Source organism: Ooceraea biroi, chromosome 14 (genome assembly GCF_003672135.1).
Source record: "Ooceraea biroi isolate clonal line C1 chromosome 14, Obir_v5.4, whole genome shotgun sequence".
Classification (NCBI taxonomy): Eukaryota; Metazoa; Arthropoda; class Insecta; order Hymenoptera; family Formicidae; genus Ooceraea; species Ooceraea biroi.
The window spans coordinates 4,405,756-4,431,054 of NC_039519.1; the positions used below are offsets into that span (position 1 = coordinate 4,405,756).

A 25,299-nucleotide genomic window follows, 5' to 3' on the forward strand; every position below is an offset into this window, starting at 1 on the left:
CGCATGGAGCAATGTCCGGAGAATACGCGGGGTGCGGTAAGACTTCCCATTCGAGCTCTAATGGTGTTTCTTTCACTGATAACGCAACGTGAGGTCGAGCCTTGTCACGAAGAAGAATCACTTTCCGTCGTTCACTCGCAATTGGTGGTCGTTTTTGGTCCAATGCTTGCTTCAACTTGTACAATTGGTGTCGATAACGATCAGCCGTGACAGTCTCGTGCGGATTTAACAGCTCATAGTACACTATCCCACCAAATACAGAGCATTACTTTTGAACCGTCAATATTGCGTCTCGGAGTGGATGTTGATGGTTCGCCTGGATCCACCCATGATTTTCTGCGTTTCGGATTATCAAAATAGATCCACTTTTCATCCCCAGTAACAATCCGAGACAAAAGATTCTTCTTTTTTTGCCTGGCGATCAACGAAATGGTTCGCAATGGCACTTTCCGATAATTCATGTCGAACCCATTTCCCTTCTTTCTGAATTTTTCCCATTTCAGGTAAATGTTTCGTAACTGTTGTACGATCAACATTTAATGCTCTGGCAAGTTCTGAAGTGGATCGTGTTGGATTTTCGTGCAATAATGCTTGGAAATCTGCATTTTCAAGCTTTCTTGGTTGTCCCGAGCGTTCTTTGTCCTTCACATCAGTATCACCACTTTTAAAGCGTCTAAACCAATATTCACACGTCTTAATTGATGGGGCAGAATCACCATAAGTTTTCACAAGAATTCTATAACCGTCAGCCGCAGTTTTCTCTTGATTAAAAAACAAAAGCAACGCATGTCGAAAATGCTTTTCGGAAGTTGCATTTTTACGATGATACAAACACGACTGTTATTGCATCTATTGCTATAATGCTACTAAATGTCATGGATAATGCCAACACTGTAAGAAACAACAGTTATCGGAAACAGCTATTGGAACAAACTGACACTACAGCCATCTGTTGCAAAACCCTCAAAACTAAATCACACTCCTAATATATCCTACATAAAGGGAGAAATAATTAGAAAATAACAAAGAAGACATTCGAGTCCCTCGTTACTTTATCATAGTAGGGACACCCTACCGCGTGAACACGTGCTCCTATCATACGGAATTTCTGCAAAACAGGCAATAAGCACGACAAAGAAGTAGGTGAGGTAACGAGTTGATAACGTTAAGTAACGTAAAGTTACTCGTACAGGTGCGCGATATGCATACGAAGAAGCTTCTCGCGGCCTCGCTATATTAACTGTACCGTGTGTATCCACACGTGGATAATCTGGTGTATTTGCGAAGTGGAAACGCACCGCTCGTGTCGAATTCGAGCGAGAACACCCCTGTACACCGCCTAGTGCACACAAGAACGCACAGAGAAAGAGAGAAGGGAGAGAGGGAGAGAGAGAGAGAATGATAGAGAGCCGCAAGAGCCATTGCCGGCATAGCGAAGGCATTAATTGGGATTAAGTAAATCAAGACGCTAATTAGCTCGTGCCAGGTGCGCGCGCGCGGATTTCCACCCCCGTTTACCACCACCCCAACGTCATCGCTACCACCACCGAAGGCCGCCGCTGACCGGCATGACGAACGGATCCCCGGGCATTTAATTTTCCCAGCGATTTGCTATGACTACTCTGGGATCACGATGCGTGTGATCTAGGAGAGAGCAAACCACGGCCGTCGTCATTTATTTGCGTGTTATTAAATTAACGCTCTCTCGCGCGTCTGTACGGTATGTTGCAAAATGGGACTACGATATGAGCATTCGCGAATTACGAGTACGCGGCCGCCAAATTATATATAGGAATCCTAATAGGAAGATGTAGTTAAACTCCAGAAGAAGAGAGAGATGGAGAGAGATCTAATCTAGATTCGTTACCAGCATAAAGTTTTAGAGAAAAATTGATTAGCAAGCATATGCTGGCCATTTTAAGTGCATTGTTTAATATTCTACTTATCTGGTCTTACAAAAAATGTATTTTTTATCTTTATATAAGTATCTTTATGGAGAAAATATATCTTCAAATATTTCTTCTATATATATTCTTCTACATATATTCTTAACCAGAAAATAAAAAGCTGTTATTTATCTCTAAGCAAGTCTTTGATGGGCTAGCATCTCGTTAATTTTTTATTAAGTGCAATCTCGTTAATTTTTTACTAAGATGTGACGTTTTTATACGTACGCAACATGACGAAATCGGAAAAATCTATCGAGAAGTCAGACTTTGAAATAAGTTCAAATAATTATTTAATGAAGTAAATAAATTTGATATTTCAACTAAAGCATTTCTTCTATTGAGAAAAAATGCAATTACTCTTTTCCAGTACACAGCTTATTGCAATCAAATTATCGATTAATCCTAGAAGACTATGGATTGTTATCAACTACTCTTGTTATTTCGATAACAATGATACGAACATTAAATACGAAAATCTAAGGTGTAAATGTACAGTAAAGATATTTGACGAAAAAAACTTTATTGCGTCTACAAAATTTCGATACCTACAAGTTTACGAAATTTATATGTTGCTTAATCGCAGCATTCACGAAATCCTCCTGGAGTCGATAACGCGCAAAGCATCAAGCACATAAATAAGCCGAACGATGACTATTTATTTCTTTATGAAGGAGAACCAGGGAAGAAAGGGATGAGAAGGATGAAGAAATCAGAAATGGAAGGGGATTGTAAGAACTCCTGCGGAAACGCGGCGGAGAACATGCGGTAAGTCCGCGCACAGAACCTGGTAATATCGCGAAAAGTGTTTACTTAGCTTGTCTCGACGTTGGAAGCATTAAACCGCGAGCGTTCTTTCGTCTCCTCGAGAGACGATCCTGAGAGCCTCTCCCTCTTTCTCTTCTTTGCCGTTCTGTGTGTACCCTTTCTACCGCCTTCGGTTATTTCCGGTGCGGAGAGCTCCGGGGCCTTATCACGTGCGAATTCTCGTTTTCTCGATTAAAGCAATCATTGATAATGGCAGACGAGCCAATTAAACGGAAAAGTGTTCTTTGCAAATAATTCTTGTCTTTATGAATGTGTAATATAAGTGTCATCATTATTTTACTTTTTAACAGTGTTATCATTAATTTATTATGTTAAAGCTATTAATAAAGTTGTTGCTGTTTTATATTAACAGTATAGAATATTATTCCATTCCATGTTACGTCATAAGCATTTTCAAAGAAGGCATTCGAAAGAAGTGATCACGGGATGTCATTATCAGAAAAGGTTTGCTTTCTTCAGGGTACTTTTTCATTGTCTTCCGCGTTGTATGATTGCTATTGCAATGTCGTCGGTCATCCAACGACAATCTCGACGATACTCGCTGATCGCGATACTATGGAAAGGGATCGACGCGACGACCAAACAGATGGAAAAGCAAAGAGGGAGGATACTACTGTTAGCTCTGGTTTGAAACGATGGCCTCCTGGGAAATGTGCGTAATCGTCGAGTCCCCATTCTGGACCCTGACAGCGACGGATTCTCACCGACAATCGTGCTTGTTTATGGACGCGCGCATCACGAAAAATACAGGCCGACTTAGTCAACGATCGTCAAAGCAAGTACAGTTACTTACGATGAGAATTACAGGCTGAAAGCCTTGAAAAATGAGCTGGCATCTATAAAAAGAAGAGCAGTGTAAATTACATTTGAAGTTTCTCCGTCTATTACTTGCTTCATTGTGGGAAAGAGATTACTATCGACTTCAAAGTCGAAGTGCGTCAAGGCATTTCTTGTTAAAGAAACCGAAATCACGAGACAGACTCGACGAAGTCTGAAACGGTAGCTCGATTTCCTCACGAAAATGGAAACCGAAACCGCTGACAAGATGAGACTACTACAGTGAGAATGAGTAGGAAAAGTGGGTTCGCGGCGGTACCGAGCGCCCAGCGCGCGTGAGAGGTGGAGCAGGATACCCTCCCAGGTAAAGGAGGAGGGTACGAAGAAGAGGGCCGACGGGGCCGGAGCGAACGATCGCGGCCTCGGAATAAAGTGGAATTCAGCGCGAGCTGAATTATAAACGATATTATGCAAACACGGCGCCGCGGAGTGGAGAGAAGCGCGTACTCTCTCATGCCGCGAGAGTTAATTTGATGAAAAACATCAGAGGCCAGGCGCGGGCGAGAGGGCTTTCGAGAGAGCGGAGAAAGAGAGAGAAAATGAGGGGGAGGAAGAGAGAGAGAAATGGAAGAAAGGAAGGAGACCGGCAAAAGACGCATCTTGCGGCGAAAGATCGCTCTCCGGAAAGCGAGAGCGCTCTTCTCCTCTCATTTAGCTCCCGAAAGATGTTTCCTTTCTCTTCTCCTTTTTATTCATCTCCTGTCATTCGTGTTTGTCGTGCCTCGCGTTTAACGTCTCATTTGAAGCCGACAGTCGCGACACTCGTCGATGCTCGTCGCATAAATGCTACATCGCACTTTTCGTGAAGATCCTCCGATTCCTATTATATTTCGACGACCATCATAGTCGATTAGATCGAAGCAATGATTAGTTTCAGTCTCGTAGAATGCGCTGATCAACGCGTGTTTGTTCCTTGAAAGACAAAGAAAATGCCGACGAATCGCAAGTGCATTGTCAATTAGAACTTTTCGATAACTGTCACGTTTCATGTCAATAATTCGGATGATATATGTGTACCTTTTCAGGTATGTGTCTCCGTTATCATGATCTCTTCTCTCAATATAATTTAATATGCGTAATCAACGTAATATTTATTCAATTATTGATATTCTATCCAATATTCTTATTAATATCCATTAATATTCAATCAATTCACGTCCGCTCGTAACGTTGGTGTATCACGAAAAATAACATCCGAGTTCCAAGAGCACGATTTTCATCGTGCCGAGTTTAATGTGTTATTATCTCGGGCCCCACAATTATAACGTGGCGTGACATAACGGTACGGATAGATTGCATTCTGAATTAGGGCGATACACGCACTCGTGTCGCGATGTGTATCTACATTCGCAATAATAATTTTCCTGTGTCTATACGCAGACAATTGTAAATTTTGACAAATTTCTTCTCGCAAAATATTGTGCGAATTCCCCTTCATTCGTGTGGTACAAACACATCTTTATATGCGCTCGATCCCTAAATGATTCCCATGATAATTCAAGAAACGGACTCCGTTATTTGGAGATAATTAATTTCGGAGAATTAATCTCAGAGCGCTGAATAAATGACGGTCAACTGTGAAAAATTAATCATCACCACTCTTCTTGCGAGGGGTGCGATTACGAAACCAGTGAATTCCTCTTCGTGCATCATAGGCGAAACGAGGACGCGATCAGGAACACATCCTCCTATGTGGCAGAGAGGATCCTCCGGGCGCAGGTGCAGCTCGACCGTGATCGCCGTAACGCCGCCAATCTGCGCTTGTCAGGGGCGGTTCTCGGATGCTCCGAGGGGGTTGAGCCAACCCTACGCGCGGGATGTAGATAGGTGGTAGAAGCTTGCTCGAAAAAGCACGTCTACGCGCAGCTGACAACAGTGACGGTGTGCCTGCCAGCCGGCGGCGGCGGCGGCGGTGGTGGCGGTTCGTTCCGGCGTTCAAATCACGAAGAGCCGCGCGATCAGCCCGCGTCGAAAAAGAAACGTGATACGGAATTCCCAATAAACCGATTCGATTAAATGAATCGTTTATTCAGTGCGAGAAAGATTACATCGCGTGCCGATTTTCATCGACCAACGAATTTGACGCGGCGCGTTGAGAAATCTCTGCGAGTTCCAATCCACATGGCACCGCGCCGAATCCGAGATTGTGTCAATTTCAAAACGTGCTAGTTTTCGAGGATTAATTTACGCGTGTCAGTTTCATGTGAAAGAGAGAGAGAGAAAGATCCGGTCGACTGATAACTTGCCGATTGTCGCAATACGTTCAATCTAGATCGTATTCGTCATTGAATTTCAGGCGCTGCGGATTGCGCAGCGAAGAGAGATCGCGAGAAAGCACGAATGCGCTAGGACTTTGATTTCCACGGATCATAGAGAAGAAAGAAGGAAGTAGAGCAACAATGATGATGCGATCACATCGTCAATTCGCCAGCCACTTTGCCCGCTCCTCAGCGATGACGGAGCGATCGGTGCCTCTTCAGTTATAATGTCTCAATTGTAAGACACTGCTTACAATTCCTTCGATCTTCGAGACAGCTAGAGAAATATCGTTCACGCGTGCCACGTGCGTGGCGACGCGACGAGCATCTCAACGGGTGTGAAAGGTCCAAGTTCACAGGAAGTCCCGTAGAGACGAAGCCGAGAAAGCGTTAGATTACAATCTATAAAGATAGTAGACAATGTACGGCTTGTACAGAGCGTGGTTCGGCGGTGGTGCTACGGGCGCCTACCCTTGCCTGCAGGACACGTTTTCGCCACCCGACACGGTGATAAGGGTTGGTAACGAAGGCGAGCACCAGTTCGTCGCACACAAAGGCGTGCTCGCGGCTCACAGTGGATACCTGAAGGCTTTACTGGCTAGTGCGTCGACAACAACGACCTCGTCGGCGAACTTGCCTTACGACCCTTCCTGTACGACCGTCACCGTCTCGACGGCCAACGGACAGTCGCAGCGACCGGTCACTTCTGTGTCGGTCTCGTCCATCGGTAAATAAATATGGATTGTTCAAGGGATCAGCTAATGAATTCTAAATGATTTGTTTCGAGTCTGGACATTCCATTATAGCAATTAAAAATTCTAAAAACCAACAGGACGTGTAATTAAATATTTAATGTAAAATTTGTTTTTCTAAACAATTTCCTGCTATCTTTCATGATTCTCTGGTCCTGTTTAACTACAATTCGTAAAATGGATAGGGTACAATAGCCAAGATAGGACACAAATCTTCAATGCAAATCTTTCTTCGGAAAAACGACATTTTCAATTATACTTTCAAATAATAACAATGAATCAATAGCGAGATGGAATAATTAACAAACTTTTATCGATCGCACATGCCACTGATACTTCCAATCTCTCACCGGGATTTTCCAATAATTATCCAATTCAATCCAATCCAATCCGATAATTGAATCGCTTGGTTCACAAGCTGTATAAGTGTATTCCCGCAATTTTCGAAAACAAAACGGTTTCGAACAGTTGTATTACAACCGTTACATCTTCATCTATTAAAATAATTCAAATTGATCACACGCCTCTATATATCAACATCGGAAATTAGAGTGATTTATGACATGTAAATTGGATTTTTGAACTCGCACTAAATTTGAACAAGAATATTTTTCCAATTAATCAGATATCTTTTAATAACGCTGTTATTCACTATATTGCAGCAAATTATATAGACATGTGTCAAAAAGTCACTAATAATACCTTTGTCTCTCTCTCTCTCTCTTTCTTTGTTTCTCAAGTTTAGTACTAAATCTTTAAAGCTTTAACTGTAAAAAATTACATAATTACATGATTTACACGATTGCGCGCGATTAATTTCTTCCTAACTTCTTCTATTCTTTACTGTAAAACAAATGCAATCAACTGAAAAGTATTTGGACCGCTGCATGCCTTCAAAGAATTAATAAACCTCTGTCTGAAATTTGATGTCAGGTGGCGAGGCGTTCGCGCCACTGCTCAACTACATGTACACCGGACGGCTGGAGGTAACGCTGGACAACGTTTACAGCGTGCTACTGGCGACGCATTTGTTGCACATGCCGGGTGCTCTCGAACAATGCAGAGCCGCGTTGTTGAGGCTACGGGCGCCCCCGTCTCTACCTACGCCACCGATACCGGTGCCGACGTCCGCGTCGACGACGACCGGGTCGTCACCGGGGGTCGTCGGGAACATACTTAGACCCATACCGAGCAGATTGGTAGTGGGCCCACCTTTATGCTGGCCCCCGACGACTCCACTTGCGTATCCGTCGGCCGCGCCAGCACCGACGATGTCGCATCTACCACCGTCGATGCAACCGTTGATGCAATCGACTATGCCGCCCAGCATCAATATCGTCTCACCAAGAGAGAAACAGGAACAGTGCACGCATTACAGGTTCGCATGGTGTGAATTACTTAAATAAATGATCAGACTTCAACTTTCGTTGCAAAGCAATGCCTGATACGAGAGACTTGTATTCCAGTAATATAAATGCTAAAATAAATGTACAATTACTACTCTAATACAGGGTGTCCCGGGTTTTAACCGACAAACTGCGGGAGCATATTCTACCAGTGGAAATAAGAAAAAATTCTTATATCGAGTTTGCTTAGAAATGCTTCATTACAAAGTTATAAACCAATATGAAAAGAAATATCAGATAAGTAACAACGGATTTTTTCACAAAAATAAAAATTATCTACGCAATGATTTAGTGACGCATTTCAAAATGTTGTCTTTGCACATCGATACAAGCTAGACATCGACGTAGTACAGAATTTGTTACGGTACGACATTCCTAAAAATTTTGTTGCATCTCAGTAACTGAATTAGTAATTCGTTGCTTTAAATCTATCTGGTACTCTCCTGTCAGGAAATCTACGTTGATACTCTCGTACGGCAGCTCGTGCATTTCCCTCACAGAATCCGTACACGAAATGAATATCGGTGTATTCCTCATTTGAAAACACTTTTGGCATTCTGATGGTAATTGCTAGTTGACACGACGATTGAAATCTAACAGCTACTGTTGTGAAAGTAACAATCATACTGAATCGTTTCAACATAGTGAACATGAATACACGTGAATACACGTAACATAAACATCTTCGACCTTGCAAATTCTACACTATGTTCCGTCGTTACTTATCTCATATTTCTTTTCAATATTGGTTTATAATATTCATATTAATTAATCATTATGTATATATATACAGGGTGTCCCGGGTTTTAACCGACAAACTGCGGGAGCATATTCTACTAGTGGAAATAAGAAAAAATTCTTATATCGAGTTTGCTTAGAAATGCTTCATTACAAAGTTATAAACCAATATGAAAAGAAATATGAGACAAGTAACAACGGATTTTTTCACAAAAATAAAAATTATCTACGCAATGATTTAGTGACGCATTTCAAAATGTTGTCCTTGCACATCGATACAAGCTAGACACCGACGTAGTACAGAATTTGTTACGGTACGACATTCCTGAAAATTTTGTTGCATCTCAGTAACTGAATTAGTAATTCGTTGCTTTAAATCTATCTGGTACTCTCCTGTCAGGAAATCTACGTTGATACTCTCGTACGGCAGCTCGTGCATTTCCGTCACAGAATCCGTACACGAAATGAATATCGGTGTATTCCTCATTTGAAAACACTTTTGGCATTCTGATGGTAATTGCTAGTTGACACGACGATTGAAATCTAACAGCTACTGTTGTGAAAGTAACAATCATACTGAATCGTTTCAACATAGTGAACACGAATACACGTGAATACACGTAACATAAACATCTTCGACCTTGCAAATTCTACACTATGTTTCGTCGTTACTTATCTCATATTTCTTTTCAATATTGGTTTATAATATTCATATTAATTAATCATTATGTATATATATACAGGGTGTCCCGGGTTTTAACCGACAAACTGCGGGAGCATATTCTACTAGTGGAAATAAGAAAAAATTCTTATATCGAGTTTGCTTAGAAATGCTTTATTACAAAGTTATAAACCAATATTGAAAAGAAATATCAGATAAGTAACAACGGATTTTTTCACAAAAATAAAAATTATCTACGCAATGATTTAGTGACGCATTTCAAAATGTTGTCCTTGCACATCGATACAAGCTAGACACCGACGTAGTACAGAATTTGTTACGGTACGACATTCCTGAAAATTTTGTTGCATCTCAGTAACTGAATTAGTAATTCGTTGCTTTAAATCTATCTGGTACTCTCCTGTCAGGAAATCTACGTTGATACTCTCGTACGGCAGCTCGTGCATTTCCCTCACAGAATCCGTACACGAAATGAATATCGGTGTATTCCTCATTTGAAAACACTTTTGGCATTCTGATGGTAATTGCTAGTTGACACGACGATTGAAATCTAACAGCTACTGTTGTGAAAGTAACAATCATACTGAATCGTTTCAACATAGTGAACATGAATACACGTGAATACACGTAACATAAACATCTTCGACCTTGCAAATTCTACACTATGTTTCGTCGTTACTTATCTCATATTTCTTTTCAATATTGGTTTATAATATTCATATTAATTAATCATTATGTATATATATACAGGGTGTCCCGGGTTTTAACCGACAAACTGCGGGAGCATATTCTACTAGTGGAAATAAGAAAAAATTCTTATATCGAGTTTGCTTAGAAATGCTTTATTACAAAGTTATAAACCAATATTGAAAAGAAATATCAGATAAGTAACAACGGATTTTTTCACAAAAATAAAAATTATCTACGCAATGATTTAGTGACGCATTTCAAAATGTTGTCCTTGCACATCGATACAAGCTAGACACCGACGTAGTACAGAATTTGTTACGGTACGACATTCCTGAAAATTTTGTTGCATCTCAGTGACTGAATTAGTAATTCGTTACTTTAAATCTATCTGGTACTCTCCTGTCAGGAAATCTACGTTGATACTCTCGTACGGCAGCTCGTGCATTTCCGTCACAGAATCCGTACACGAAATGAATATCGGTGTATTCCTCATTTGAAAACACTTTTGGCATTCTGATGGTAATTGCTAGTTGACACGACGATTGAAATCTAACAGCTACTGTTGTGAAAGTAACAATCATACTGAATCGTTTCAACATAGTGAACACGAATACACGTGAATACACGTAACATAAACATCTTCGACCTTGCAAATTCTACACTATGTTCCGTTGTTACTTATCTCATATTTCTTTTCAATATTGGTTTATAACTTTGTAATAAAGCATTTCTAAGCAAACTCGATATAAGAATTTTTTCTTATTTCCACTGGTAGAATATGCTCCCGCAGTTTGTCGGTTAAAACCCGGGACACCCTGTATAAACTTGATAACGTTTAGTACAAGGTCATTAATAAGTATGCAATAACTTACGTCTCTTGTGAAAACTACACTTAAAGGTGCTTGAAAATTTCAAGATCTTTACCGATAAGCGAATGTTTGCAGTAGCGGCGAGGTGTCGAAATCACCCCGATCCTCGCCGATTCCACATCACAAGCGCCAGAGACTCAGCTCGACTCGAGACTCGAGAACACCGGAAATCGTGTCGACCGTGTCTACCCTGCCGTTCGTGGCGGCCGCCGCAGCTGCGTTCACGGCGTTCGCCGTGACAACCGGCACGACAAACCCCACGACGAGGACATCGTCGCCGTCACGTTCGATTTCGCCGGCTCCGTCCTCCATATCCGTGCGCACGCACTCGCCCGTGCATCGCAACAGCAACAAGTCGGCAGAACGTGAGATTCAACGAGAACGAGAAAGCGAGGCTTCTTCCGTCAGGTCGTGCAGTGATCAGCACCGAAGATCGTCCGCCACGGTATCTATCGATGACGGAGCACCGAGTCACAACAGCAACAACGCAAACGTCGCGATCTCTGAACACGACCGCGCGCGGTCGTCCCGTCGTCGAGCTCGAACTTCGACGACGAAGGAGACGACCTCCTCCACGAGCACCGTCTTCTCCGTGGTGTACGACATCGCGTGCTGCGACGGACCAGTACGCTTCCACCGTGTCCTAAACGAGAATTATTCGTCGACAACATCACATCCGGCGACCCATCAGCAGATCCGTCCGCAGAGGAACTGTCCGCTGACGGAAGGCGAGGACTTGTCGAGCGAGAATGACGAGAACGGCGGACCAGGAACAAGAGGAAACAGTGTCGCGCGCAGTCCCAGCGATTCGAGCAACGACGGCAGCAACAGCAACAACAGCGGCTGCTACACCTGCGGTTATTGCAAGCACACTTTCAAGTCGCAGTACTGCTACAGGAAGCACGCCAAGCGGCACTTGTTGCCGACGAGGATCAACGAGACCGCTAGCGGCGCCGACCCCGCTCCGCGACAGGACACCACGCGTAGCAGGAGAGAGGTCAGACTGCTGGATCTGAACGTGCAGTACTATCCTTGCAAGATCTGTGGCTGCAAGTTTCCGAGTTACTACTTCGTGCACAAGCACCGGAAGCTGTGTCATGCGAACGAGGAGGAGAGACAAGGTGCGGACGCGAGCGTCGCACCGAATACATTGAGCCGTGACGCGGACACGTCGTCCACTCAGGATGCTCCGTGAAACGAGAAGACATGATTCTTTTCTCACTATGGGTAAGTATCAAGATGATGAATATATTCGTCAATTATTTTTAAAGCGGCTTAAGCTATTTATTTTTTTGTTCAATCCGGTTTGTGTTAAAATGTATATTGAAGAATGATAATTTAGCGAGAAACTTATTTAGAACGTGAATTTTTTACCGTTTCAACAAAATCAACAAGATATTTTATACCAAATGTAATATATTAATTAAAATATTAATTATTTCTATATATTGGAAATTTCAGAATTTTATATGTGATTACAAAAAAGAACAATTTTAATACTGAATTACAAAACAACTTTAACTAAATTTTTTTGATTAAATATTTAAACTTAAGCTGCTTTATAAATATTGTAATTGGCACGTATCGAAGAATATTTTGTCCTAATGCGATTCCATTACTTTCAGATTTTTCAGATTCTCAACATGAATATTCAAGGGAAACAGAGACGTGATCCGCCCAAGAGGAAGAAAACTGTCACTTCACAAGTGGAATTTAAAGAATCGATGTTTACGTATCGAATATTTAATTGCAAAACTACAAGTCGATAATCAAATCAGATCATCATAGAATGTAACAAACCGGACACTATGCTTAATTAATCCAGAATTAAAACACGTTCTTACACATTACCTCAGAGATGTATAGTTATTAAGCTAGAAACAAGCGTCCTAAACTTCGAGAGAGAAAGAAACGTAATTTACGTTTACTAGTAATTAATCATTCTCTGCTTATGCGTATTCTTTTACATTACATATATATCTTGATGTTATCTATATCGTTTTGCATGTTGGTACATTTCTCGTGTACCTACAAACTGTATAAAAAAAAACGATGAAGTCCGTGACGTAGTTACGTAGTTGGTGTAACCAAGTTTTCGATACACGTACACAACAGTTTAACGACGAGAAAAACGTTACCTACGAAAAATAAAATAAAATAGCTACTTTTTCTTTATATAAAATAGAAAAGTTATATTTAACTATCAAGTTAAACGTTAAGTTTAAACTTCAACTCATTACTACTTTTTATTCGTTTTACAAGCAAAATTTTAACCCGCCATAAAAGTTTAGCTTATATTTCGATAATGTATATATATCAATAGTTTTCGAAGTTAAACGATTATGTAACTTAATATAACATATCAATCTGTCAAAAACTATTCCTCGAATTCATATAAATAAATCACAAAAGAAAGAGACGAGAGATCATATCATTAATATTATTAATATCGTCCTCATTGTAAAGCTAACATAATGCAATCAATAATGCTTTTCCAAAAGTATATCAATAATGAAATAAACATGATAATTAAATATTTATTATTTCGTATATTGATTATATACATTAAATTAATCCTTTGAGAATTGCGATAATTGCGATAATTTAGTATTAAATAATTTAGTATTAAATATATCCTTATTCTTTCACGTTAATATTTACCTCCTTTTAGTAATGCGTTCGTGATTCGTTTATATCATCATTACGTTGTTTCGTAATGCGACAATTATATCATTATATAATTGTCCAATAATATAATCTACAAATTATAATCGCACATTGCTGCCAGTATTAGAAAAACACGTATGAAACTACTTGTTTGTAAGCGAGGTTGCTTTGAAACGAATCCGCAAAAGGTGACATAAAGCAAGGAACATCGAGTAATTATAAACTTACCAATGACGTCGACCGATGGTGCTTCTTCGTCGCTGGTTTCCATAGGAGTATGATTTTCCTTCTTCTTATCCTTCACTCTGCCGGTAGCTGCCACGTTAGCACCACTGCTAGTTGTATCCCTACAGCCTGGTTTCTTCTTACCCGATTCCTTGAAATCTGACTGAATAGTTGAGACGTTCGTCGCGTTGCTTAACGTGGATGAGGAAGACAACGCGCCTTTTCCATCAATTCTGTAACACAATGTTAATTTCGCAAATTAAATTTCTTATATAAATTAATAATGGATCAATCATAACGCACTGGTCATTCTGACCAGGTTACTTTGATCGGCGTCGCGAAAGCAGCCCATGTATGATGAATCATATAAAAGATACACGAGCTATCAATGTTGTTTTACCGTTGAACGGCAATTCGTTAAGCTTTTTATCTTAATCTTTTACTTCTATCTTTCAAAATCCAATTTAAAACGCGTTGCATCTTGAAATTTAATGATCTGTGCGGCCTTAAGAAGCAACGGGAGAGCTCCGTACCCGTCGTTCTCATTGGACAGAATCACATTTCCAACGGCCGAGTCAATTACGGTGATGAGAGCCTACGTAAACATAATCCACTAACCGGTAACCATTGATTAGCATTACAATCTGCTAATAATTGATCTCCCTCCCACCCATGTCGAACCGCTGCCACTGGCGTATCCACCATCTCACTCCATTCCATCGTCGCTACCTTCTGCCAACCCCCGACCAACGACTTCGCTTCTTTATTCAACCGCGCACGATCGCCCTACGGAAACTTATTCCTGTTCATGTCGCGCCGCAAAGAAAAAAAAAGATCAGATTAAATACTTTTTCCTTTTCCCGTGCATTTTGTAACATTCGTGCGTAACCGTGGAGCGGCGTATTGTAATCGTTAAATGGATATCTCTCGCGGGTCGTCTCTCCCACCGTGAACAATATTGAGATTGATTCGTTGGAGTGGGGTGTATTTGCGGAATGAATATCTTCCAGCCGATGGACACGGTTCATTCAATCAGTCCGCGTATACGCTTTTATACAGATCAGAATCGGGACCAATTGGTATGCGCGTTTCGCAAAATGAGCCGCACGAGCCTTTTTTTTATTTCTTACTCGCGTATGATCGAAAATGATCAATATCGCACAGCGAACACTTGGGAAAAAAGAAACAAAAAAAAAAAGAAAACCAGATGGGATATTCGCACGACATTCAGGAACATCCCTTAGTTTTATTCTGAAACATCCGGACAATTCGGAAACCTCACGATTTAGTGCTCGAATGTACGATGCTATAATTACACGTAAACGTAGGTCATCTGATTAAATCTAAATCATCTGACTAAATTATGTGGAAAAGAGCATCGAAAAAATAGAAATATTAATTAACATTTAGATTAATACTTAATAAAAATCGAGTAACGAAATTCACACGTACATTACTTTAACGTCCTTCCCCGCCGCTGCCTCCGAATTCGACTGTGATTCTTCCTTCAAATCCGCCTTCGCGGATTGAGACTCCTTCGAGTCGGCTTTATTCTCCTTGTTCTCATTACCCATCTCCCTGGAATCCTTCGTGCTAGACGTCGTCGACGTCGCCGAGACGCTCGACGTCGCAATGGTGTTCAGGACCGATGTCGTTGTCGTTGTCGTTGATGCCGTTGCGGAGTCAGTCGTTATACTAACGCCCGACGCCATCGAGTTCAGAGTAGTTGTCATCGTAGTTGTGGCCGTTGTAGACGACGTAGTGGAGGATACGCTGGGTGTAACCGTGCTCGTTGTGGACGTAGATGTCGTTGCCGAACTGTTTTGAGGATTTTCCTGGGTCTTCTGTTGCTGCTCTCGCTGTAACCTTGTCGTTACGCCCGTCGTTAAAATATCTATAGGTCCGATAGTCGAGCTAGTATTATTTACCTGAAACAATTGAAGGCGAAAAAACATTTACTAACGTTATACATACAATATTCATTATTGGAATAATGATAAAATTTGAGAAGATTTTAATAATGATAAGCCGAAAATTTGGTAAGCTCTTTATAAGTGTGTAATATAAGCAAAAGACTTTGATAGCGAATAATTATCTCAACATTTATTTTAATGTAATATAGAAATATCTTCAAAAATTAATATTAAATGTTTGAATCCGCATTTCGCACGTATTAAAATAATAGTAATCACTTACTTTATTATTCGGATTATTCCGAGAGCTACGTGTCCGTTGGCGCGACTTTCGTAGAAGCTGTTTATAATTCTCCGCTTTCTTAGTGAGGTAGTAGTGATGTACGCAATCTGGAACGGACTTATGTTCTAACGATTGAGCTATCACTCCAAAATTCTTAGGGTGCTGCAGGTATTTCTCTTTGAACAATTCGTGTTCCACGGAACTCCATACGTTGATCAATTTACGCTCGTTATGCAGAGCTTCCAATTCCTCCGGTTGAAGCAGACCGTTCCGATTTTGAAATGCGATTCTCCTCTGCCTCGCATCCAACAACAGGGGCGGTATAACGGCATACGAGCGCATCTTTTTATCTTCCATCTATCGGAAATAACAGCATTTTCATACGTCAATTTTTTTCTTTCCGACAGAATTACGGAAAAGATATGTCTTATCAATGTACTCTTACAATCTAAAAAAATTTTTATAGCGATCCATAACTAATGAGTAATCCAAGGTAAGGGTGAAGGAAGTAAGCGCACGTTACTAACCTGACAAGTTTTAATGAAATTTATTATATCTTGCAACGTTTCTTCCTGAAGGATCAGTAAAGATTAGATATCTTCCATGAAGTATCATCGCAAGAATATTTTTTAAAGCAAATATTGATAAAACAAGAAACACCAAAAGGAACAAAAATAAAAAAATAACTTTAAAGATACTGTTTCATCTAATTAATTATTAAATGAAATAACAATCAAGATAAAAATTTTCTAAAGAGCCAGATTTGGTGCGACGTGATCATCACGTCAATTGTAAAGAGACATTTCATTCAAAAACTGTTTCTAATGAACGTCACGAGAGAATCTGAATGAATTAAAATTTATCGCGTACATTAATCCGATGGTAACTTTCAATCATCTCCATCCATTTACCCAGTTTGCCATGCTTTCCTGGCCCGCATACAGAAGAAGACCAAGAGAGAAAACAAATGTCTAAAGATAGGAAGAAACTGTCAGTTACCATCCTCTGCTTATAATCGAAAGTAATAGACTCTATTCTTTTGTTGTAACAGTCTTGGTACTTTAATAGATTACTCTAAATAGAATGAAAAAAGTATAAAATAAATATGATATATTCAGTATAATATATAAAATCATCAAATTAAAATCAAAACTCGAAAAATTAAAATAATGTAATTTAAACTTTCATTACATCGACAGATTACGTAATCCGGAGAGAGAATACCATTTGCTTATTTTATAAGTATAAAGAAATTTGATAATGCAAAATTGGATCAATTTAATATAAACAATTTAAATTTAGCAATTATAAAGTGTCTTTTGTATACTAAAAATATTTATATAATACATCTCAACAAAGTTTTGTATCTAACACGTTATTAATGTGTATATTTAAGACAGTAACTAATATTTTCATTAGATTTTATATTCTAATGTAGTTATAAAATAATTAAACCTTCAATAAGAAATTTAGAAATTAATATAAAAGAAGGCTAAACAAAAAGAGAACTTCAAAATTAATAAAATAATTTCTTTCAAAACTAATAATGACCGATTTCTATAAATATATTTTTCTGTAAATACATTTTCCATTTATGTTACACTCATGTCATGTGTTGAACTCCAATAGCTTTAATCTTATTCAATAGTGTGTATCATGTATGTAACAAACTAAAACCTTCTCTATCAAAATCTTTTTGAGTCTATCTTTGTTCTACTTATCATTGGAGCTATCATTGAAAGAACATTTATCTGGTGATTAATTTAGTAACGTGCCTTTCCTTTTTACTTCTCCCATTACCATCTCCTTGTCCTCACTATAATAATTTTATTTCTCTTCTCGTCAACGTGTCACATCGCTCGCTTCGCAATTGCTTTGATAGAAACAAAATTACAGTAACGCAATGTACCTCTTGTTCTTGCAGACCGTCCATTATCTCTTCGAGATCAGCTTCACTCTTGATGCGAGCACCAACTCTATTAAAACGCTCCTTGTCCTCCCTCTGTTTTCGCAACTCGGGGAACACTTTCTCGAAGAACTCGCGGTTCTTTGTCTCTTTCGATTTCCTCTTCTGCGTCGATTCCAATCGTTCCACCCTACGATGCCACTCTTGAACTAGGATGGCGTACGTCTGAGACTGTTGCTGATGAAGAGATGTACGTTCGACATGTTCTCTACGGAGCCTCGCTACGAGTCTAGTCCTCATACAAGTCTGATGCTGCGTACGATTCTCTTGATACACATTTGTGTCTGACGGCTGATTATACAAAGGTAGTTCTACTTTGGGACCCAGTCTTTCCAAAAGCCTATGCGCTTCCTCCGCTTTTCGCTGTTAAACAGGATTAAAATTCACAAATTAATAAAATTCGCACTTTATTTATATACCTCAAGTACTAAATAAATAACTTTAAGCACTCGACTAATATTAATATTGCATGCAAAATTACCCTATTTTCAGCATAAATCTTTTGCGCCAACGATTGATGCTTCGGTTGCTGCGACTGTTCCTCAATGTGACGCTTGAGACCAGTCGCTTCCAGAGGCTTGTTCGCTGCTTCCTCCAGTTCTTTTAGCCTCTTTCGCAACATGTTCATCTGAGTTTCCCTCTTGGAGATCTCCCTATCAACCTTAGCAATTTGCTGCAAAAGATCGTCCTTGGAACTTCTATATTGTGCATCTTCTTGTGTATTAGGTTCCGGAAGCGTAGGCGAGATGGCTTCCGTTTGCGGCGTATACGCACCCACGGCAGGCTGCTCCTAGCAATAATTTATCATATTATATCGTGCCTAATTTATTTGTTCGATTTATATTTATTTCTTAATCCGCATAGGACAATTCAGAAATACATATTAATATCTCATAATGTGCAAGTAGAAAAGAAGTAGAAGAATTGACCAAGATATGCATTTATTTATTTTATAGAAAATTTGTGTGTGAAAATTAATATTATTCCGTTATTACAAATTTCCAAATAAGCAAAAATGTAAAAATAAAATAATTCTCTTATCAAACTCGTAATTCAATTTAAAATGTAAAATTGTATGTTATCGGTTCTTTCACAGCTGTGTGTGTATAATTAATTTTCTCTAAATATTCCACGAATTAACCCATAATTAACTAATAAACATCATCCAAACATCGAAATTGTTATTATAAATTCTAAATAGAGATAATCTCCTTGCACATAGAGACCTAGATATACTTGCAGAGATAAGACAGACTTATAGAGATAATCGAGAGACTATCTCTTAATTATCAGGCGGACTGCCGCTGCACCCACCCTAGTGTCTATCCTAAGCGGTTGCTGTAATTGCACGACGTGCTGTTGCTCCTGCTTGCCGCAGGGATCGGCGGGCGACAAACTCTGGCAGCGTGATTGTGGCTGAGACTGTAATTGCTGAACCTGCTGATGTGGCTGGCCCAGGCGAATTTTCTTGAAGGGCGGCGTGTCCTGCTGTAGACCAACGATATCGACAGCAGTGCGGCTGCAATACTGATCCGGTTGGACGGGCATGAGACCTACCCGCGGCGGATTCCTCGCCGCGGCCGCATGCTGCTGATAATCCGACGCGACAACGGCAGTTGGTGACGCTGTCGGCGTTACAGAAGAGCCGGCGGGTGGCAAGAGGGATATCCTCGGCCGATCGCCCCTGCCACTGGCCCCCATGCCGCTGTTTACCGCGTATTCAGCCGCAGTCACTACGCTGCCAACTCCGCCGACTTGTGACAGGGGACTGCTACTCACGCTGATGGCGATCCTCTCATTCACCTAAAAAAAACATACCATCATCAAAGTTTGTTCCTATCTCTTTTCCCAGTTTCTATCTAAAAAAGTTTCTCCCCCATCCGCCACCCGTTCGTCGTCTTATTCTTTGCCAGAGGTTCAATTTATCTCTCTCTCCCTTTCTCTCCCTGCTCTAACCTTCTCGCGGTGAAACTATTTCAGGAAAATCGATGACCCGGTTCAAGAAAGCACACGGTACCGATATATCCATCCCGCAATCGCTGCTGCTCTGTCCCCTATGCCTCCTGCACTCCGCAATCATCTGCTTCAACTTTTTCCCTCCCTTATCCCTGCCGTTAGTTTTGTGCTACAACGTCGCTCGCACATTCGTTTATGAAAGTTTGCGCGTTTCGGGTATAGTTTCAACAGAGGTAACTTGTAATCTTGACTGCATCGTAATGACTAAGAGTAAGAAACCACTTTATAAGCTAGGAAACAGGATAGCTAAATAATTGGAAATGCACACAAAAAACGAAATAACGAGATGCGATTGTCCTTGCGTGCATACATGCACGAACGACATAAGTATATACGTGTACACGTATATATGTAGCTCGAGTAGGCGACTAGGTAACTTTCACCCGCCTACTCGCACCGTGCGCTACGAGCTAAATATGATAATGCCCGTTAGAACTGCGTTACTCTGTGAATTTAACTTGATTTAAGGCCGGGAGACCCCATAAAAATAGATAGTCGATGCCGAGTATAATGGACATTGAGCAACACGTCATCGTTCTCTGTTAAATACTTATTTACAAATTTCTTTAAAAATGTAAAAATGTTATCGAACACGCCTTTGCTGGAGAGAACGCGATGTGACTTTCCCATAAAAATTTAATTACCTTACGAATAATTGATATTGTAATCGAATTACTATTTAGGAATCCTGTTCTGACAATGACATGCTGCATTTAAAACTGCAGTAGCTCGACGCGTATGGATGGTATTGTTAAGAGTGAGAAAAAAGAGAGAGAACCGATAATCAGTGAAAGTCAAGGACAGGGCCGACCGATATGGCGTGCGTGCATTGCATTGTCCTGATTATTCCAGAGTTCGATGCTACGAATTATATATTGATCCTTCTCGCGACGCTTATATCGCACAAGTTTATGCATCTTGTGTGCATGCGATGCTTATTACAGAAAATTAAGAAACGAATCTTTTTAGACTTAAACGACAGCAGTGATAATCTCTAAATATTGGGCAAAACTTTTATAAAATACTAAATATATTTTTAAACGATTCTCATTGAGCGATATAAAAAAATGAGGTAAATATTCCATTAGATATTTTAATACGACTGTATTTAGTTGTTACTAAAAGAAAAGAATTATTTAGGTCAGCAGTGACCTGAATAATCAATCGCGATAACATGTGGGGAACTAAAAATATTACAATTCCGATATATCCGAAAGAGATGAAATCTATATAAAAAGATCTTTATAACGCTTTCCGTTGCTATTTTCGTTATTTATTATAATCTAAGCACAACGCTTATAAAAAAAAAGAAACGTATCCGCTCCAGGGCACGTTTGCATGACCGTGACCGTTCGATGCGTCGCGACTAGGGGGTCCCCGAGAGCCTCGAGCAACGATAGACGCCGAAGAGAAGGTGGCGAGGAGGAGGTTGCGCGCGCGCGCATTTATATGTATATGGTTCGCGCCATGGAAATACCTACGTTCGTGGTGCCGGTACGATATGCGTCTCTCGCGGCATAAGCAGTCCCCGTGAGTGGCGGCGGTGGTGTCTGGCTGGCAATGGTAGGCGGTTGATTCGGAGGGGGCACGGTGGCAGGCGCGGGAACGGGCACGGGGACCGCTGGTGACGAGGCAGTGGTGACGATCGCAGCCACCGCCGACGCCGACACCGTGGTCGGAGGATAGGAATGGATATACCGGAGACCGCTAGGTATCGGCATGCTGACGTAAGAAGTGCCGCCGCCGCCGCCGCCGCCGTTGTTCGCACCACCGTTGTTCACGCCGCCGTTGTTCGCACTGTTATTCACCCCGCTGCCGCCTCCCGCTGCGGCAGACAGGACACTCGAGACGCCGACGATGCCGCCGCTACTTGTAGCAGTGCTAACTCCACCAGTAGCAACAGGCCCACCTGCGGTTGCAGCGGCGGCCGCGGCCGTCGCCGCCGCGGACGACGCGGCCGCGCCACCCTGAACGTACGTTGCTCCCGTTCCTACCGTCCTTGGAGACACTGGACTGCTGCTCTTGATGTTGACATAGCTCTGCGTCGGTCTGCAACGATGGAAAAATTGCGTTAGATTCGAAGATAGTGTAGTACGATCGATTACAAGTAACTCGAGGATATCAAAATTATTTCTACAAAATTATTGTTAAATTGGGGTACGGTTAAAAAGAGGTGTCTTATTAAATTTGCATACGCACATGAGTGCAATTATAAATTTAAATTCGGTTAATTAACTGTATCTGTTCTGTAATCTGATTTCCTGTCATTTAATTGTTAATTTAGCCTCGTAACAATACATACATATAAAAACGCAGACAGACACGACACGATAGATTTATAATGCGATAGTGACTTCCGTTTGCGAACTTAATCCTTCCACGAATAGATGAACTGATATGATATTCTGCAATTGACAACTAGGAGATAGAACTTTAATTAAACTTTAACCGCCAATGTATCTAAAGGTCATGCGTTTTCTATATATAATTTTTTCTCTAGATAAATTCTATATAAAGATTATGATGACATTAACATGTATTTAAGACAAAATTATTTGATAATTTATTGAGCAAAAAAAATTACTTTGAACAGTCTCCCTGATTAAATCATTTAACACAATTTTTATCTTTATAATTATTACCAAAATAATAAGCTCTACATATTGTTTATTTATAAAAGTACTTATGGACTGTTTAAAATAGAAAATCTAACATTTACTAAAAAATGTATTTCAAAGAATACATAGATATTATTTTAATTAAATAACAGAATTAAAATTATACACATCAATGATATGGATAAATTGTACGCAGTAATCTTTCAGTGAATTTGTTTTATCAGAAGCATCACATCAGTTTGTTTATCGACTAGTGCATGACACACATCCTATATGAATAATCCAATTTGACTGGCTTAGGAGAAAAAGAATACTGTGAAGCATTTCATTGCAGCGGCCCAAACAACATACACATACATACATATATGTATATATAAAATCAATAGCTAACGGTCTTTTTTTCTCAAATCTTTTTCCTAAAAATTATCTCTCTTCGATCTCAATTCAATGTTTTAAGACATCCATCAGTGGAAAAAGTAACCTATTTCTAGCTTTAAACATCCATGCAGAACGTCATATTTTATTAAGCGGTCTTATTTTGCGAATAATGCTCGCACCTAGCATCAATCTCTATCCTGGCACCTCTCTATTTCCCTCGTGAACATTTTATTTCGCAAAGTTCCCCATCGATCGAATCTCGCTGAAGCGAGTCATCGTCCTGAGTGACAATACTCGCAAGAGATTATCGACATCTAGCAGCTGATAAAGCAAAGGTGAGCCTCTCTGACTTTCCGCAGCTGTGGAAACCTGGATTCATAGTATTTACCTAAAGATACACTATCTTCTAATAGTAGTTTGTAAAATTCCCACATTTAAAATTAGAAAAATTAGGACGATGAAGGAACATAGGTTTTAATGAGGTGTAACATCAAAACAACACTTGATTGATTTTTGCGATATAATTTCTAGTCCTCCGTGATTCTGTCTATATGTATCTAAAAAGGGGTGCCTATCCAAAATCATACCATACAGCAGACGCAATTTCGCTTCACTAGATCAATTATGAGTTCAACCTGTCGCCGCAGCAACGCGGATTACCGCTGCAGACGCTGTCCGTGCTGACTACCATGACGCGCGCTCCTCCCATAGCACGAGACGCACAAAGCCGTCTCGCGAGAGTGTCTCGGCTTTGCATACAAGCCATCCGCTGTGTGTAGTCGCTCAAATTAGATCTAGGTGAAGGGAGGGACCCTGGCCGGTACGCGAAAAGAAAGGACCACTGAGCTGATAAAAGGAAGAGGAAGTACCGCGAAAGAAAAAAGGATTACGGGGGGGGGGGGAGAAAACCATTGACATAGGAATATATGGACGGAGCCTTTTACGAGGGGAAGCTGAGATTAGCGGTAAGGGGAGAGCACTGGCACTTCGTGTAACTTCGGCTGTTCGGGTATGTTCGGTTCCGCTAGTGATATACAGGGTGTCCCGGGTTTTAACCGACAAACTACGGGAGCATATTCTACCAGTGGAAATAAGAAAAAATTCTTATATCGAGTTTGCTTAGAAATGCTTTATTACAAAGTTATAAACCAATATTGAAAAGAAATATGAGATAAGTAACGACGGAACATAGTGTAGAATTTGGAAGGTCGAAGATGTTTATGTTACGTGTATTCACATGTATTCATGTTCACTATGTTGAAACGATTCAGTATGATTGTACTTTCACAACAGTAGCTGTTAGATTTCAATCGTCGTGTCAACTAGCAATTACCATCAGAATGCCAAAAGTGTTTTCAAATGAGGAATACACCGATATTCATTTCGTGTACGGATTCTGTGACGGAAATGCACGAGCTGCCGTACGAGAGTATCAACGTAGATTTCCTGACAGGAGAGTACCAGATAGATTTAAAGCAACGAATTACTAATTCAGTCACTGAGATGCAACAAAATTGTCAGGAATGTCGTACCGTAACAAATTCTGTACTACGTCGGTGTCTAGCTTGTATCGATGCGCAAGGACAACATTTTGAAATGCGTCACTAAATCATTGCGTAGATAATTTTTATTTTTGTGAAAAAATCCGTTGTTACTTGTCTCATATTTCTTTTCAATATTGGTTTATAACTTTGTAATAAAGCATTTCTAAGCAAACTCGATATAAGAATTTTTTCTTATTTCCACTGGTAGAATATGCTCCCGCAGTTTATCTGTAAAACCCGGGACACCCTGTATATATATGTACGATGAGTTATTGTGTTGTGTCGAATGTAGCAATCGCATTAATGCAAAAAGGAAAAATTGGCAATAACGTATGAAAGAAAATAATGGTCTGAAAATTTCTTTTCATCTGTAAGTAAAACGTACAATTGTAGGTTATACACAATGCCGGTAAAACGTTTCAGATATTGTTATGTGTTTATTATTATTTAAATTTATTATTATTGCGTTAAGAAAGAATTTTGGCTTGTTTATTATTATATCCATATGAACAATTGTTCGATAACAGTTTTTCATTTATAGTTTTTATTAATTCATATATTTAATAATAATATATGAATTATAATAACTATAAATGAAAAACTGTTATCGAACAATTGTTCATATGAATATAATAATAAACACATAACAATATCTGAAACGTTTTACCGGCATTGGTATAACC

At 40.0% G+C, this 25,299-nt stretch overlaps 2 protein-coding genes across 9 annotated transcripts in view; one reads left to right on the forward strand and one right to left on the reverse strand.

Annotated features, from left to right (window-relative positions):
- The window catches only part of LOC105284432, a 94,626-nt gene that overhangs the window by 18,220 nt on the left and 51,107 nt on the right, over positions 1 to 25,299 (reverse strand). For all 8 annotated transcript variants that reach the window (XM_020033304.2, XM_020033303.2, XM_020033302.2 and 5 more), the window contains 7 exons: positions 21,558 to 22,125; positions 19,375 to 19,863; positions 18,542 to 18,850; positions 18,004 to 18,423; positions 16,095 to 16,451; positions 15,351 to 15,826; positions 13,902 to 14,131 (listed from right to left, as the gene is read on the reverse strand). In XM_020033304.2, coding sequence (XP_019888863.1) covers positions 13,902 to 14,131; positions 15,351 to 15,826; positions 16,095 to 16,451; positions 18,004 to 18,423; positions 18,542 to 18,850; positions 19,375 to 19,863; positions 21,558 to 22,125 — 2,849 coding nt within the window. The remainder of the gene's footprint in view (positions 1 to 13,901; positions 14,132 to 15,350; positions 15,827 to 16,094; positions 16,452 to 18,003; positions 18,424 to 18,541; positions 18,851 to 19,374; positions 19,864 to 21,557; positions 22,126 to 25,299) is intronic.
- Positions 949 to 13,544, forward strand: LOC105284436 (zinc finger and BTB domain-containing protein 47). The gene is made up of 4 exons (XM_011347919.3): positions 949 to 6,596; positions 7,555 to 7,999; positions 11,082 to 12,233; positions 12,632 to 13,544. The coding sequence occupies exons 1-3, from the start codon at positions 6,290 to 6,292 to the stop codon at positions 12,199 to 12,201; spliced, it is 1,872 nt and encodes a 623-aa protein (XP_011346221.1). The 5' UTR covers positions 949 to 6,289; the 3' UTR covers positions 12,202 to 12,233; positions 12,632 to 13,544.